The 15,818-nt window shown below is 38.6% G+C and overlaps 1 protein-coding gene across 1 annotated transcript in view; it reads right to left on the bottom strand.

The window, feature by feature from the left end:
* The window catches only part of LOC126237473 (kinesin-like protein KIF13A), a 218,073-nt gene that overhangs the window by 133,876 nt on the left and 68,379 nt on the right, over positions 1-15,818 (bottom strand). The window contains exons 3-7 of the mRNA XM_049947615.1: positions 15,352-15,465; positions 14,875-15,122; positions 6,250-6,361; positions 3,256-3,468; positions 3,087-3,107 (exon numbers count right to left, since the gene is read on the bottom strand). Of these exons, the coding sequence (XP_049803572.1) occupies positions 3,087-3,107; positions 3,256-3,468; positions 6,250-6,361; positions 14,875-15,122; positions 15,352-15,465 (708 nt within the window). The remainder of the gene's footprint in view (positions 1-3,086; positions 3,108-3,255; positions 3,469-6,249; positions 6,362-14,874; positions 15,123-15,351; positions 15,466-15,818) is intronic.

Genomic DNA, 15,818 nt, shown 5'->3' with positions numbered 1-15,818 from the left:
AGGACATTCAAAATTTGCACTTTGCACTCTTGCCTACTTATCTTTACACACACCTGAATCCCAGTGGCCGTAGAAGATACTACTGTTTAGAGTTTTCTTGTGCACTTTTTATTTCATATTCAAGTAAATTCTTTTTAACTTTCGGTTGCAGTTTCTATATTCAGTATATTTTTTGCATTACGCTGAATTACACATGCAAAAGAGTATATTCTCAATCAGGATGGGACTCTGACTGACTGATTCACAAACACTATTCTTCCTCTTGTACTAACAGGTAGTAGAAGAGGTAATTTACATATATAGTGAATTGAGGATTGTGTATTTTTCAAATCATTGGGAGAAGTCAGGTATATATGTTTTTAAATTCTGGCCTAAAACAATGTTATTACCCATAATTAAAGCACGTGTGGTATATACAGTTTGATGTGGAATAAAAATTTCACCATTTTAAAACTAAACTGCCTTCTGAAAAAAATATTCTTTGAAACTGTGTGTGTGTTTTTGTTTGTTTGTTTGTGCAAGGATTTTTCTTGTTTGCACATAAGCTTATATAAGTCAATGGATTAGTTTTTCTCCATAAACTAACCAAACAGAGCCCATGTGCAAGTAGTAATCATGAAAATCCTGCCATCCAAAACAACAAGAACAGAATTCCTCTTGATACATCTTATTATGCTGTACTAGATTCCACTTACTAGCATGAATACCAAAGAGCAGGTTTCTCTCATCAAATCTTTAAATGAGTTTGTCACTATCAAACCTTTCCACATCTCCCAAAGTAAGCATTTATAGAACCCAAAATCCTACCTTCACTACTGACAAAAAGGCACAGTGATCCTCCGGCCAATAGCATCAATTTACTGTGTGAGACTGTACCATGTGCTTCTGGTGCACATCAAACTCTTGGCATGCTTTTTGATGTTAATCTGGGTTTGGTGAGGGTATTTAGCAAATAGTTTTCTTTATGGGGTGGCATATGGCAAACATGAGAACTAATATGTTAAGAACTGACAGTGATAGTTTTCCAATCATTTTAATAGTTGTAGGGAGAATCAGAAGAAAAATAGTGGGCCAATGGGGCACTCATACCAGTGTTGTCAGTTACCAGTGTAGGCAATGACTGAAGTCTGAGTCATAGAACAGAGACAGGGAGCACACTGGAGACAAAGAATAGCATATTGTCTCTCTCTGTGCAGAAAGCATTACAGTCACCTTCTTAGTTGCAAGCAACTATTATGACAGAGAAAAGACAGAGAGGGTGGTGACATTACTGGTTGTGCAGGATTCTGCTACCATTTTTATCTGAAATTCCGAGGTCAGAGGTGTGTTACACTGTATGACGCATGCCTGGAAAGTAAGTACTGCTTTGGGGAAAAAAAAAAAAACTTTTTCAAACCAAAATTTATTTTTACAGGAAATAGGACTTCTTAAACTATTTTTTACATAGTTTCCATGATTGTTCAGACATTTGTCATAGCAGAAAACCAACTTTTCTATGCCTTCTTCATAGAAAGATGCCACCACTGAAGATAGCCACTGCTGAACAGCTTTTTTTGTGTCGGCATCGCTGTCAATGTGTCTTCTTCCTAAATCATGCTTCAAGTTCAAGAACGAATGGTAGTAAGAAGGGCTGCATGAAAGGTGATTGAACTGCTCCCAACTGAACTGCTGAATAATATTTCAAGTGTCACAACTTTTTGTCAGTAAGCAACACAATGTCTTGACTGCGCATTTCACACCTTGTTTTGAGTTGCACACCAAAGTTTTCTCAATATCCCACAGTATCCTACCACATTGACAGTTTCACCTCTGGGAAGGAACTCAACAAGCAGAATGCCCTGTCTGTCCCAGAACACAGTGCACATGATTTTTTGAGTTGACAATGTTCTGAATTTTTGTTTTTTGGGGGGATCATGAATGGCTCCACTCCATCAACTATTGGTTTGTCTGGAGTGACATGACAAACCCAAGTCTCATCACTGGCCACAACTTCATTTCAGAATTCATCCCCATCATCAACGTATCAGTAATTAATGGCAAAGCACTGCCAAGTCTGTAAAGATTTTTGGAACCAAAGAGGAACACAATCTGTGAATATTTAAGCAATTTGTGACAGTCTCATGCAAAACAGTTTAGGAAATTTGTAGAAACTCATCACAAAGCATTCTTATTGTGAACTATCTGTTTTGATGACTTTTCTCATTCATTTTCTCAAATAAATCATCACTGACAACAGAAGGCCGCTAACTCCATGCTTCATCATGCGCACTGGTTCATCCATGACTGAACTTTCTCAGCCACTTTCTCACCATTCCATCAGTCATTACATTTTCACCATAAATCTCTACAAACTGATGATGAATTTCAGCTGGGTAACATTCTTTGCATTCAAAAACTGTAGAAGAGAACGCACTTCACACTTGGTGAGCTCTTATTTTTGAATGATCACTAACAAATGTAAACACAACAAAATCCATCCAGTTGTAATGGTGTCAGCGTAAAGGCAGAGAACCGGAGAGCTGAGTGTGAATGTGCAGAAATGAGACAATAATGCTGCAGTGGCAGTAGAATGACATGATACTTACTTTCTGGACAAAGCTCACAAACGATACTTTTCATAATGTCTTACATTCAAATACTTTGACTTTTGCATTGGGGCTTATGTTTCAATACCATTTTTTAATAAAAAATGGATATATATTAGCCAAGTCTAAAAAGTGTCTATAGAATGTTCTTTGTGATACAATTACATATTCATTGCTCCTAAAAAATAATTTAATGATGAAAGATTGGTGCTTTTGTCATGCAGTGTTGCAGAACCATATTCATTAACCAGCATATCTCCTCCACAGGCCAAGGAGTGATCCACCCAAATGTTGGAGCTCCTGCTGTATCTCATTCCTTAATAATTTTAATTTAATTTGCAACACAAAAAATTGGTTAGTGAACCCAAAAACTAAAATTAATACAATGTAATTTTCACCTGTATCTTCTGACTGTTAACAAACTATTAATAATAAAAGTTCAAAGTACAGAAACAAATGTGTTCTCATTTCTGTATGGCTTAAAATGTAGTCCTTACTTACATCTTTAAAACCTTCAGAGCCCTGAAAAAGAAAAGAATTTACATTAAACCAGCATCACCAAATGTTGACATGTCGTAATAAGTTAATAAAAAATTGCATGCAATAAATATTAAATCAGCAACATGGGAAATAACACACTGTTGTAAATAATTAAATAATTTCAACTTACTGTTGCATGTTTCAACATCTCTTTCAAGGCTTCTACTTCTTGCCTCAGCTCTCTTATGATTCGAGCATTGGGATCTTCATTCACAACAGCATGATTGACAATTCGCTTTGCTCTGTCAGCATACCTTAATGTTGACAACGTTTCTTCATAGTTATCAGCAGCAGGTGACACTGTTGCTACCATCACAGTTTTGCTATTGCCTCCCAAATTATCCTGCAAAGTAGTTATATCATGTAAATATTATAATTCAACATTGTTTTGAAACACTTATTGTATTTCGATTAAATTGTAAAATAGGGAACTTTCTGCTACAAAAGGAAAAAAGCAATGTTTTGTATTGCATTAGCTAAGTAACACAAAACACACACAACTATGTTGTCCTGACAGACTAAATTGTACCCTTCCCTGTAAAATTAGATGGTCAGGACAATTCAGCTATTAGTGTATGCATATGTGTATTCTCCACTATTTACCTCTGAAGGAGGACATAGTCCGAAAGTTGAGTAATACTTTCAATCTTGTTTAGTGTCAATTGACTTCTGAGTGCCTCAACTATATGTTGAGTTTTTAGCTTTACTCCTTCCATTGTTTATTTCTACACTACTTAATCTACATCTACATACATACCCCGCAAGCCGACATCACAGATGGCACCCTTTACCAATACAAGCCACTCCCTTTCCTGTTCCACTCACAAATGGAGCATAGGAAACATGACTATCTATAAGCCTCTGTGCAAGTCCTTATTTCACTTATCTTGTCTCTGCAGTCCTTAAGTGAAATTTACGTTGGCGGCAGCAGAGTCATTCTGCAGTTCTCTAAATTTTCTGAATAGCTTTTCTTGAAAAGATCATCTTCCCTCTATGGATTCCCATTTGAGTTCACAAAGCACCTCCATAATATTCATGTGTTGATCGAACATACCAGTAATGAATCTAACAGCATACTTCTGAACTGCTTCAACGTCTACCTTTAATGTGAACTGGTGGTCATCCCAAATACTCAAGCAAGATTCAAGAGTGGGTCACACCAGCATTCTATATGTGGTCTCCTCTATGGGTAAGTTTCGCTTTCCTATAATTCTCCCAATATACCGAAATCAACCATTCATCTTTCCTTTTACTGATCTTATGTGACAGTGACTAGCAGCATATCACTAATAATGTATGTGAACATTACAGGTTTATTTTGCCAACTCATTTGCATTAACTTACAGTTTTCTATATTTAGAGTATACTGCCATTCATCATACCAAATATAAATTTTGACTAAGTCATCCTGAATCATCTTACAGTCACTCAATTATGACAGTTTCCCATACACAACAAGAGTGTCAGCAAAGAATCGCAGATTGCTGCTCACTCTGTCTGTTAGATCATTTTTGTGTACAGAGAACAAGATTTCTCTGGTGAACACTGACCATCCAGGACAATGTACTAGATTGCATTACTTAAGAAATCTTTGAGCCACTCACATGTCTTACAACCTATTATCACACTGGACTCGCATTCGGGAGGACGACGGTTCAATCCCGCGTCCGGCCATCCTGATTTAGGTTTTTCGTGATTTCCCTAAATCGCTTCAGGCAAAAGCTGGGATGGTACCTTTGGAAGGGCATGGCCGACTTCCTTCCCTATCCTTCCCTAATCCAATGAGACCGATGACCTCGCTGGTTGGTCTCTTCCCCAAAAAACCCAACCCAACAACCTATTATACATGCTCAGCCCTTTGTTAGCAGTCGGCAGCAGGGCACTGTGTCAAACAATTCCTGGAAATCTAAGAATATGGACTCTGTCTCCTGCCCTTCATCTTCGGATCACGCAGAATCACAAGAGAAAAGGGCAAGCTGAATTTGGCAGCAGTGATGCTTTCTAGATCCGTGACGGTTTGTGGATGGTAGCTTTTCTGTCTCAAGGAAATTTATTATATTGAAACTTAGAGTATGTTGAAGAATTCTGCATCAATCCAGTGTTAAAAATATTGGTCTGTAATTCTGCAGGTCCATTCTTTTACCATTCTTACATACAGCAGTTAACTGCACTTTTTTCCAGTCACTTGTGACTTTGCACTGAGCTAGAGATTTGCAACAACTGGAGGCTAAGCAAGTGGTGAATGGTGAAGAGCACACACTGTAAAATTGAACTGGGATTCCATCCAGACATGGTGACTTATTTGTTCTCTGTGTCAGGGATGCCTATTTCTATATCCTCCATAACAGAGTCAAATGATGGGTTGTCTGTGGAGCCTCCTGGATGAATGATTTCTTAAACATAGAATTTAAAACTTCAGCTTTCCTTTTGCTGTCTTCTACTGCCACAACATACTGGTCTATGAGAGACAGGATAGAAGCCTTCAGCCTACTTAGTGTTTTTATGTAGGAAAAAAAGGTTATTTACAAATTCAAGCATTGGAAACTCCACGGAGGAATATCAACCGCATAGGAAAAGATAGATTGCTACGTACGGTAAAGAAGGCACATTAAGTTGCAGACAGGCACAATTAAAATATGCTTACATAAAGCTTTCAGCCACAGCCTTCATCAGCAAAAGAGAAGCATATACCATTCATACACACAAGCAATTGCACCTCATGCACACACGACCGCAACTGCAACATCTTGGGCTGGAATGCCGGCCCAAGATGCTGGAGTTGACGGTCACATGTTCACGAGGTGTGCTTGCTAGTGTGTGTGGATGGTAAATGTTTCTGTTTTGCTGGTGAAGGATGTGGCCGAAAGCTTTATGTAAACATATTTTAATTGTGCCTGTCTGCAACTTAATGTGCCTTCTGTTTTTTCCCCACACTATTTACAAATTCTTTATGTTACTTTCCACTATGATGTCATAGATGTTCCAAATAAGTGTAAGATCACTACAGTTTTAATTGCACAAAAGAGTCATGAACATCTTGTTCTTAACATTTTCTGATTACAATGTTTGCTTCAACTACATACAGATCTCTATGGTGAGAGGTGTAATTGGTCAACATACTAACCTTGAGCAACCACGTGAGCACAGAATCTCTGTATGGAACAAATTTATCCTTATTTTTACCCATTGCCTGGTCAGCCAATTTCGAGATGACTAAACCCAGGGTAGTTAGAGATCTGTAACACAATTTCAAGTAGTTTCAAATAAACTAAACAACAAGTGTTTTTTGCATATAGGCAATTGGTGAACTGCACTAAAAGATAATGACAACAAAACAAATTTGAGCAGTTTTAACACACGAATTATTTTATTTTCTTATTTAATTTTGAGTTCCATGGATTCATTATGCAAATGTATCACTAGGATGTAGAACATGTCAGATTATTACAGAAGTAACCACATGTAAATGGTCACCAGGCCTACAATCTAAATCATATGTAAACAGATATAGGACAAGTGAAGCACAACTGTTCAGATAACTCGGGTAATACACTGAAGCACCAAAGAAACTGGTGTAGGCACGCACTTCAAATACAGAGGCAGAATACAGCGCTGTAGTCTCCAACACCTTTATAAGGCAAAAAGTGTTTGGCGCAGTTGTTAGATCGGTTACTGCTACTACAATGGCAGGTTGTCAAGATTTAAGTGAATTTGAAAGTGGTGTTATAGTTGGCACATGAGCAATGGAACACAGCATCTCTGAGATAGTGATGAATTGGGGATTTTCCCGTACGACCATTTCACGAGTGTACCATGAATATCAATAATCTAGTAAAACATCGAATCTCTGACATCGCTGCAACCAGAAAAAGGTCCTGCAAGAACGGGACCCACGTCAACTGAAGACAAGCATTAAATGTGACAGAAGTGCAACCCTTCCGCAAACTGCTGCAGATTTCAATGCTGGAACATCAACAAGTGTCAGGGTGCGAACTATTCAATGAAACATCCTCAATATACGCTTTTGGAACCAAAGGTCACTTGTCTTCCCTTGATGACTGCACAACACAAAGCTTTACGCCTCGCCTGGGCCCGTCAACACTGACACTGGACTGTTGATGACTGGAAACATGTTTCCTGGTCAGACAAGTCTCACTTCAAATTGTGTTGAGCAGATGGACGGGTACATGTATGGAGACAACCCCACGAATCCGTGGACCCTGTATGGCATCGGAGGACTGTTCCATCTGATGGAGGGTCTGTAATGGTGTGGGGCATGTGCAGTTGGAGTGATACGGGACCCCTGGTTTGTCTAGATACGACTCTTACAGGTGATACATACATAAGCATCCTGTCTGATCACCTGCATTCATTCATGTCCATTGTGCATTCTGACAGACTTGGGCAATTCCAGCAGTACAAAGTGACACCCCACACATCCAGAATTGCTACAAAGTGGCTCCATTAACACTCTTCTGAGTTTAAATGCTTCTGCTGGCCACCAAATACCCCATACGTGAACATTATTGAGCATATCTCGGATGCCTTGGAACATGCTGTTCGGAAGACATCTCCACCCTCTCATACTCTTACGGATTTATGGACATCCCTGTAGGATTCACGGTGTCAATTCCCTCCAGCACAGCTTCCGACATTAGTCAAGCCCATGCCGTGTCATGTTGCGGCACTTCTGCTTGTTCGCTGCGGAACACAGGTATACCCGTTCCTTTTTTCTTCATTGTAGTAATAGTAATAGTCATACAAACAAATTATAAAGCTTACACTTTAATTCATACAAGCTGCTTTCTGTCAATCTACATCTACACTCAGCAAGCCACATTGCAGTGTGTGGTGGAGGGTACTTTGTATACCACTGTCACATCCCCCCTTTCCTGTTCCAGTAGCAAATAGTTTGTGGGAAGAACGATTGCCAGTAAGCCTCTGTGTGGGTTCAGATCTCTCTAATTTTATCTTCATGGTCTTTTCGTGAGCTGTGTGTAGGAGGAAGCAACATATCTGTTGACTCTTCTAGGAATGAATGCTCTCAGAACTTTAACAGTATTCCACATTGTTATACCGAATGCCTCTTGCAGGGTCTGCCACTGGAGGTAGTTGATTATATCTGTGACCCTACATGCTAACTAAATGAACCTGTAACAAAATCAGATTCTCTTCTTTGGATATTCTCCATTTCCTCTGTCAATGCTGTCTGGAATTGATGCCACACTGATAAGCAATATTGAAGTACTGGTTGAACAAGTGTTTTGTACACTACCTCCTGTGTTGATGGATTGAATTTCCTAAGGATTGTGCCAACAAATCTAAGTCTGGTGTCTTCCTTTTCTGTAGTTAGTTGTATGTGGTCATCTCACTTTAAGCCTCTCCATACACATACTCCTAGACATTTCATGCAAATAGCTGTTTCCAGTGATTGTTCTGCAAGCGTATAGCCATATAATAATGGGTCCTTCTGTCTATGCCTATATCTAAGCAGTATGTTACATTTGTTTATCTTGAGTGTCAGCTGCCACTTCTGCACCAAGGGTCAATCCTCTACAGGTCTTACTGATTTTGCTACAATTTTCTAGTGTTGTGACTTCTCTGCATACAACAGCATCATCTGTGAAAACCCCCATGGAAGTTTTGATGTTGTCTGCTATGTCATTTATGTGCATTACAAAAAATAATGGACATGTAACACACCCTTGAGGTACACCCAAAATCACTTTTATGTCTGACAACTTCTCTCTATTGAGAATGATTTGCTGCGTTCTGTTCACTAGGAACTCTTCAATCCACTCGCAAAGTTGGTCTGAATTCCATATGCTCATATTTTATTCATTTGGTGGCAGTGTGGAACTGTATCAAATGCCTTACAGGAGTCAAGGAACACAGAATCTATTTGGGCACCAGCGTCTACTGCTTTTCATGTCTTGTTGTCGAACAGAGCAAGCAGGGTTTTACATGATCATTCTTTGTGGAAATAAGTGACATACAATGCTATACATTGAATAAATGATATACTGTGCTAAGGGATTTACAGTGCTTCACAGAAATTTCACATGTAATGTTCAAAACTGAACACAGTTCACAAAGTGTTACACACTGCCAAAAATTCCTGTAAATAATAAAAAGAGCTATCCAAAAGTTAAAAGTTTTTTTCTGTTTTTTGAATTTCGTCAGATCCCCAATGACTGTTTTGACAGGAGGTCAAAGTTTGTTGTATGCTTTTATGTTTTAATAATATATATATATATATATATATATATATATATATATATATATATATATATATATATATATATATATATCTTTTTGTACAATGTAGAGATATTTTATTTCTGTGTGAAGATCATGTTTACTCCTTGTGTCATGATCATAGTACGCATTGTTTATTTTATAAATTGTACAATTTTTGTTGACAAAGCACAAGTGAAAAAATGTACTGGCAAGGCATAATGAGTACCCCAACTGTATGATTAAATTTCTGCAAGAGCATCTAGGGGGAACTCTACTCACAATTCTGACGATCTTCAGAGTGATTTTCTCCTACCAGGTTTCCCCAGAATGTATCATACATTAATGGAAATATCCAAGGTATGCAGCTTTTAATCTTTCAAAATCACAACCAGGTCGGATAGAGTGAATGGCAAATGTTGCCGAATTCAGCTTTTACATAAGACGAAGATATGAACCAATTGATTTAGGTTGTTGTTAATATGTAACACAAGGAATTTGAAAAACTCTACTCTAAATTTTTCTTTGTCACCACATTTTAGTTTGATATCTTCCTATTTCTATGCATGCTATGTGAAGCTGAATGAACTGAGTCTTATTAACATTAAGGGGCAGATACCTAGAAGTGAGCCAATCTAGAGGTTTTGAATATGGTTGTCACAGTGTTCTCTAGGCTATAATTAGGTGCTTTCTCAATCATAATGATTGTGGCATCAGCAAATAAGCTGAAGTGTGCCTTTTGGCTCACACTGCAAGACAGGTCATTGATAAAGACTGAGAATAGTAAGAGACCAAGCACTAAGCCCTGCAGCAACTCACATTCCTTTGTGTTCCAATAAGAGCAGGCAGCTGTCATTGGATAATTATTCAGTACTACCTTCTGCTTTTTGTCTTCTAGATATGACTTGAACCACATGCCTACTTCACTATTTAAGCTATAGTGTTCATACATGGAATTTTGTGGTCAATACACCAGGCAAATGGTTTAGACAGATAATAAAAAATTCCAAATGGTGACATTTTATTGTTTGTAGATTTGGGTAAATGAGAAAATGATACATTAATTGAAATAACCTGATGGAAGCCAAATCAATTTTTATTAAGGACATTGTGTTTATTCAGATGATCAGTATATCAGCTTCTCTAGGGTTTTAATATAATAGAGGGAAACATTCCACGTGGGAAAAATATATCTAAAAACAAAGATGTGTGACTTACCGAACGAAAGCGCTGGCAGGTCGATAGACACACAAACAAACACAAACACACACAAAATTCAAGCTATATATATTCAAGCTATATATATGTGTGGATGGATATGTGTGTGTGTGTGCGAGTGTATACCTGTCCTTTTTTCCCCCTAAGATAAGTCTTTCCGCTCCCGGGATTGGAATGACTCCTTACCCTCTCCCTTAAAACCCACATCCTTTCGTCTTTCCCTCTCCTTCCCTCTTTCCTGATGAGGCAACAGTTTGTTGCGAAAGCTTGAATTTTGTGTGTGTTTGTGCTTGTTTGTGTGTCTATCGACCTGCCAGCGCTTTCGTTCGGTAAGTCACACATCTTTGTCTCTAGGGTTTTAGAAAGATTTGCAACCAATGAAATTGAATGGTAGTTGGAAACCTCAGTTTTATCGCCTTTTTTGTACAGTAGTTTGAAAATTGCATATTTGAGTCTATTAGGAACAGTATTTTGATTTAGGAACTCATTAAATATGTGGCAGAAAACTTTAAGAATAAATCTGCAGCAGTGCTTCAGTACTTTGATTGATATATTGCCCACACCAGTAGCAGTTTTCTTCTTTTTTTCTTCTGTTGTGAAATTGGATACATGAGCCTGCCTAATCTTGTTCTGCACTGATTTTTTTAGAAGGTTCATGGCTTCAACCACACATCCTTTACACCCAATTTGATTACCTACTGTCAAAAAAAGGTTGTTGAAGAGATCAGCTACTATTTCACCATGCAGCCATTATGACTTCGATACAGTCTGTATCTTCTGAACTTTTGTCTGTCTTCCTTTGTACCACCTTCCCAGATTTAATGAACATGGTCTTGGATCTTTTAATCACATTCTTTAAAATGCTACAGTGTAATTTGTAGTGCTACTTATCCTGTGGATTATTAGAGTTTCTGAGTGAAGTTTTGTTTTACAGGTTGTTTTACTTCCTTTGCAAGCCAATGTCTCCTGCAATCATTCTAATTTGTACTTTTTGAAATTCTTTTAGAAAATACAGGCTCAAACTGGGTAACAAATTTGTTTAGGAATGGGTTAAATTTTTAGACCATTTCAGATTTGTGTTACACAAATTTTGATCAATTCTGTTATTGTTTACAAAAATATTGTTAATCAGGCTTGTACAGTTCTTTGTGAGTCATTTGTCAGAGTCAGACTGAAAGAGCGAATCACATTCTCAGAATCTGTCCTATCACTATTACAGTAAGAACATTTACATTAAAATCACCAAGCATAACTATTTCTTTGGTTAAAGTGATTGTATTGGTTGAGGGATACATTCTTCTTTCCTGAGAAATCTTTGTAAATAGTAATCACATAAATAGGTAATGTCTTTTCGTTGAGCCTGTCTGCAACTCTATACAGGTCATCTTTGCGGTGAGTAGCAGTCTGTCCTTTCCTTAACATTGGTGATATTCCAAGCCAGAGTTTTCATTGTGCAACAAGCCTCAAATACAATAATTTTTTAACAATATTACGAAAAGGATAGATTGCTACTCACCATAAAGATGACTGGTTGAGTTGCAGACAGGCACAATGAAAAGACTGTAACATATTACTGCTTTTCACCCAACCAGAGCTGTCTCTGACAGCAGTCGGGTATGTGAAGTGTGCTTGCTTGTGTGAATGTGTCCGTGCTTTCTTCTTCACTGAAAGCTTTGTCCAAGAGCTATAATGTGTGAAAGTCTTTTCGTTGTGCCTGTCTGCAACTCAACATGTCATCTTTGTGGTGAGTAGCAGTCTGTCTTTTTCTTAACATTGTTGATATTCCAAGCCAGAGTTTTCATTGTTTGATGATAATTCTTTTACAGTATTATGACACAAAGTAGCTAACTCTAATTCTATTGCTCAAAAGTGTGCATATCTCTTGAGTTTCACAGTTTTAGTGAGCTTTTGTTATCTACTCCTTTCTTCTTTAACTCCAATGAAAAGACTGTGTAATATTTCCTCTCTCTACCAGATGCCAAATCCTATACATCTCTCACGTGGCTCTGCTTACAGCTAATTCAGGCATATGCCAAAGCAGCTGACCCAGGTCTGCCTCTTTTCACAGTGCTGCCATTTAAACAGTTAAATTATGGCAACCAATACTACTAATACTACTAGTACTCACCAGAAAGGAATACTAGTTCTTCCATAATAATTCCCATACGGGGAAGGGGAAAGGGGAGGAAAAGGGGGTGGAAAGGGGAAAAGGGGGGAAGGGGAGGGGGAAAGGGGGAGGGGGATAGGGGGAGGGGGACAGGGGGAGGGGGAGGGGGGAGGGGGAAAGGGGGATGGAGAGAGGAGGAGGGGGACGGGGGGAGGGGGAGGGGGGAGGTGGCGGGGGAAAGGGAGGGGGAAAGGGGGGAAAGGGGGAAAGGGGGAAAAGGGGGAAAGGGGGGAACGGGGAGGGGGAAAGGGGGGAAGGAAGGAAAGGGGGGGAAGGAAAAAGGAAAGGAAAGGGACTAATGATATTGCTGTGTTGTCCAAAGAAGACACAGCCAGGGCAAAAGCACCACAGGTACAAAGATGCGAGCTGGTGCCAGTGCCATAGAGACTTGCCACCTGCAGGAGTTCCACCAGTGCCAAGGGCGATGGTGAGGATGAAGATATCGACTTCCCCTCAGCCAATTGCTGGCCGAGTACAATCTGTCAATGACCAGACGACAACAGACAGAAGCCTACTTGGAAGATAGAAGAGCAGCTCACGTGCATCTGGTTATAGATCATCTTACAAGGCTGACTTAGACAGGAACCTCTTTTAGTGAGCTCTTAGAAATGAATACACAATTGTTGTAAATTGCATTTGCTGTGTACTGTGAAGTTTACGTATGATTATTTGCACTTAGCCATTAAGGGCCTGTCTTGTGTTATATTACATGCAGTGTTGCGGACTTCATTATTTAATTGGTCACAAAGATAAGTAAACCTTTTTAACTCATTTGTGTGACTTTGTTACTAATTTTTTGGAGTATTGTAGAACCTTCACCCTTCTATCCTGTTACCTGACCCTGGAAGGGAAAAATTGTCTTAGCAGTGTACTGTACTGGACGAACTCACAGACTCTGCCTACTATAACAACAGTGGCAACTTGGCTTTCACAGCAGTAGTGATGAGGCCTTTACAAAACTGGTGACAAGGGTTTACAAAAGGTATCAGCTGCATCAGACTTTGTGCGGAATCAGTGGTGACAAGGAAAATGTGTGCTGGACCAGGACTTGAACCCACGACCTCCTCATTACCAGGCAGTTGCCTTAAGCACTGCACCACCTGGAAACAGTGTTTATCGTAAATGCATGGACTATCTTGGCAAGCTCCCCTGCCAACTCACATTTCCACCTAGCACCACCTATCTGCAGCCCTTGTCCATGTACTCCTGCTCGCTAATTTTAGATTCCCACTGGAGGTCTAATGTAAGTGTGCATCTGCACTGGAGATTGTGTATTCTTACTCATTAGAGGCAGTGTCCAACTCAGAGTAGCAGCCGTGTCTGATGTCCTCATTGTCAATGGGAGGTTGAACACTAATCTTCCTTGCTTCCAAAGTAGTGAGGAACTTTTGGTTCCACCTAAGTAGCTGTAAGGAAGTATGCACTGTCTGTGTTGATGTTTTACTGATAACATCATCTTTTTGACTTGCACTCTTTCTTCTATGAACAAATCATACACTGGCTCAGTACCAAGATAAAATAATTGCTGTGGGATGCAGTCTTATGGGTTACATAAGTCTGCAATCTTAGTGGTTGCATAAGTCATGTTGCTTCCTCTCAAGTTTCGATGACATTATGCCAGCAGAAAGGCATTTCTTTTCCTATATTTATTTAAGTGGCAACTTGTATAGAATGGCACAAACAAATTTACTTGCTCGTACTTGAACTTCAGTGCCTGTAAGACAGTAAAAGAATTTAATGGCACAAAACTCATAATAATTGTCTCTCAAGTACCAAGTTTTAATTTTTGCAATCCAGTAGACTACTACTGAATATTTTCAATTCCTTTCACCTCTGGTGCTTCTGAACCATATCTCCCTTATACATTTTTCAAAAGATCATGATATAAAGGCAACAGAGATTCTGCTTCTTAAATACCAGCACAGAACAAATGGAAAATATATACAAAAAGGTACAACATACAAGCCATAATTAATTTATATAATTCTTGCGGTCCCATTCAATGATAATGACTGTACAAAATTTACCACAGCTTCAGTCCAAATTTTAAAGTATTAAGCAATGAAATATCATGAGTCATTTGATGCTTATTTACTGCTGCAATTTATTGAGCTAATTGTGACTTACTTGTTGATGTTCGATCCTTCTTTAAGACGATCTCCAACAGCACCAGTCTTCACAGCCCTCTCACTACCTGCCAAGTCCACTAAAGACATTCGACTCACTTTCTCCCCTGAAACACCACTTTTTGCATCTGTCAGTGTCTGTGTCAAAACCACCGAAAACACTGCATGCGACCGCGAAGATTCACTATTCATATTGGTAGCTGCAACTGTGCGTGACTTGTTGCCTTCTGCCATTAGGTTATCGATGTCCTGCAATAGAATGTACATTTACATTAGTTAATTGTACTCAACATATGTCAAAAGGTTGTATCTGTATCTTAATATTTATATCAAAACCAAAGAGCCTGACTTTGTGTGTGATTACAAGAATGTAAATAAATAAGAATGTGTTTAAATTCAAGCACTTATGAATATTTCCATATGATTCCCGACTCAATTAAGTTTTTGAATATTTAGTATAGTTTTTGTGTGCTATTACCTGAAACGATGTGACAGCTAACTGCGAAAGGCCATCAACATAAGGACCTAAAACATTGTGTTCCCTAACTTTCAATGACTGCTTATTCGTTTTTGGGTCTAGTAGATCATGAACCTGTAAAATAACAATAGGATAGCAGTTATTAGTTCCACAATGAACTCTTTCTACCTGTGTATAAATAAGTCCTGTGTATAAATAAATCCATCCTGGATTTTTCATTGTTTCACTGTGTATAAATAAAGATACACCAGTTTGTTAATACATACTTGACCATCTACTCCCTTTGTCAGGAAAGTTCCATTACAGTTTTTTTTATTTTTTATTTCTGAGTTTGCAATACTAAAAAGTAACAAACATTAATTTTATGTTACCTGGTATGTGTATATCCTTGAAATGATCTTGGCCATATTTGTGCACAAACTCACTAGGTATCGGGGGTGTGCTTAACAACACACTGTTTGGGTTCT

Source organism: Schistocerca nitens, chromosome 2 (assembly GCF_023898315.1).
Source record: "Schistocerca nitens isolate TAMUIC-IGC-003100 chromosome 2, iqSchNite1.1, whole genome shotgun sequence".
Taxonomy (NCBI): domain Eukaryota; kingdom Metazoa; phylum Arthropoda; class Insecta; order Orthoptera; family Acrididae; genus Schistocerca; species Schistocerca nitens.
Note: the sequence above shows the minus strand (reverse complement) of the source record. Positions and strands in the feature narration are given on the sequence as shown.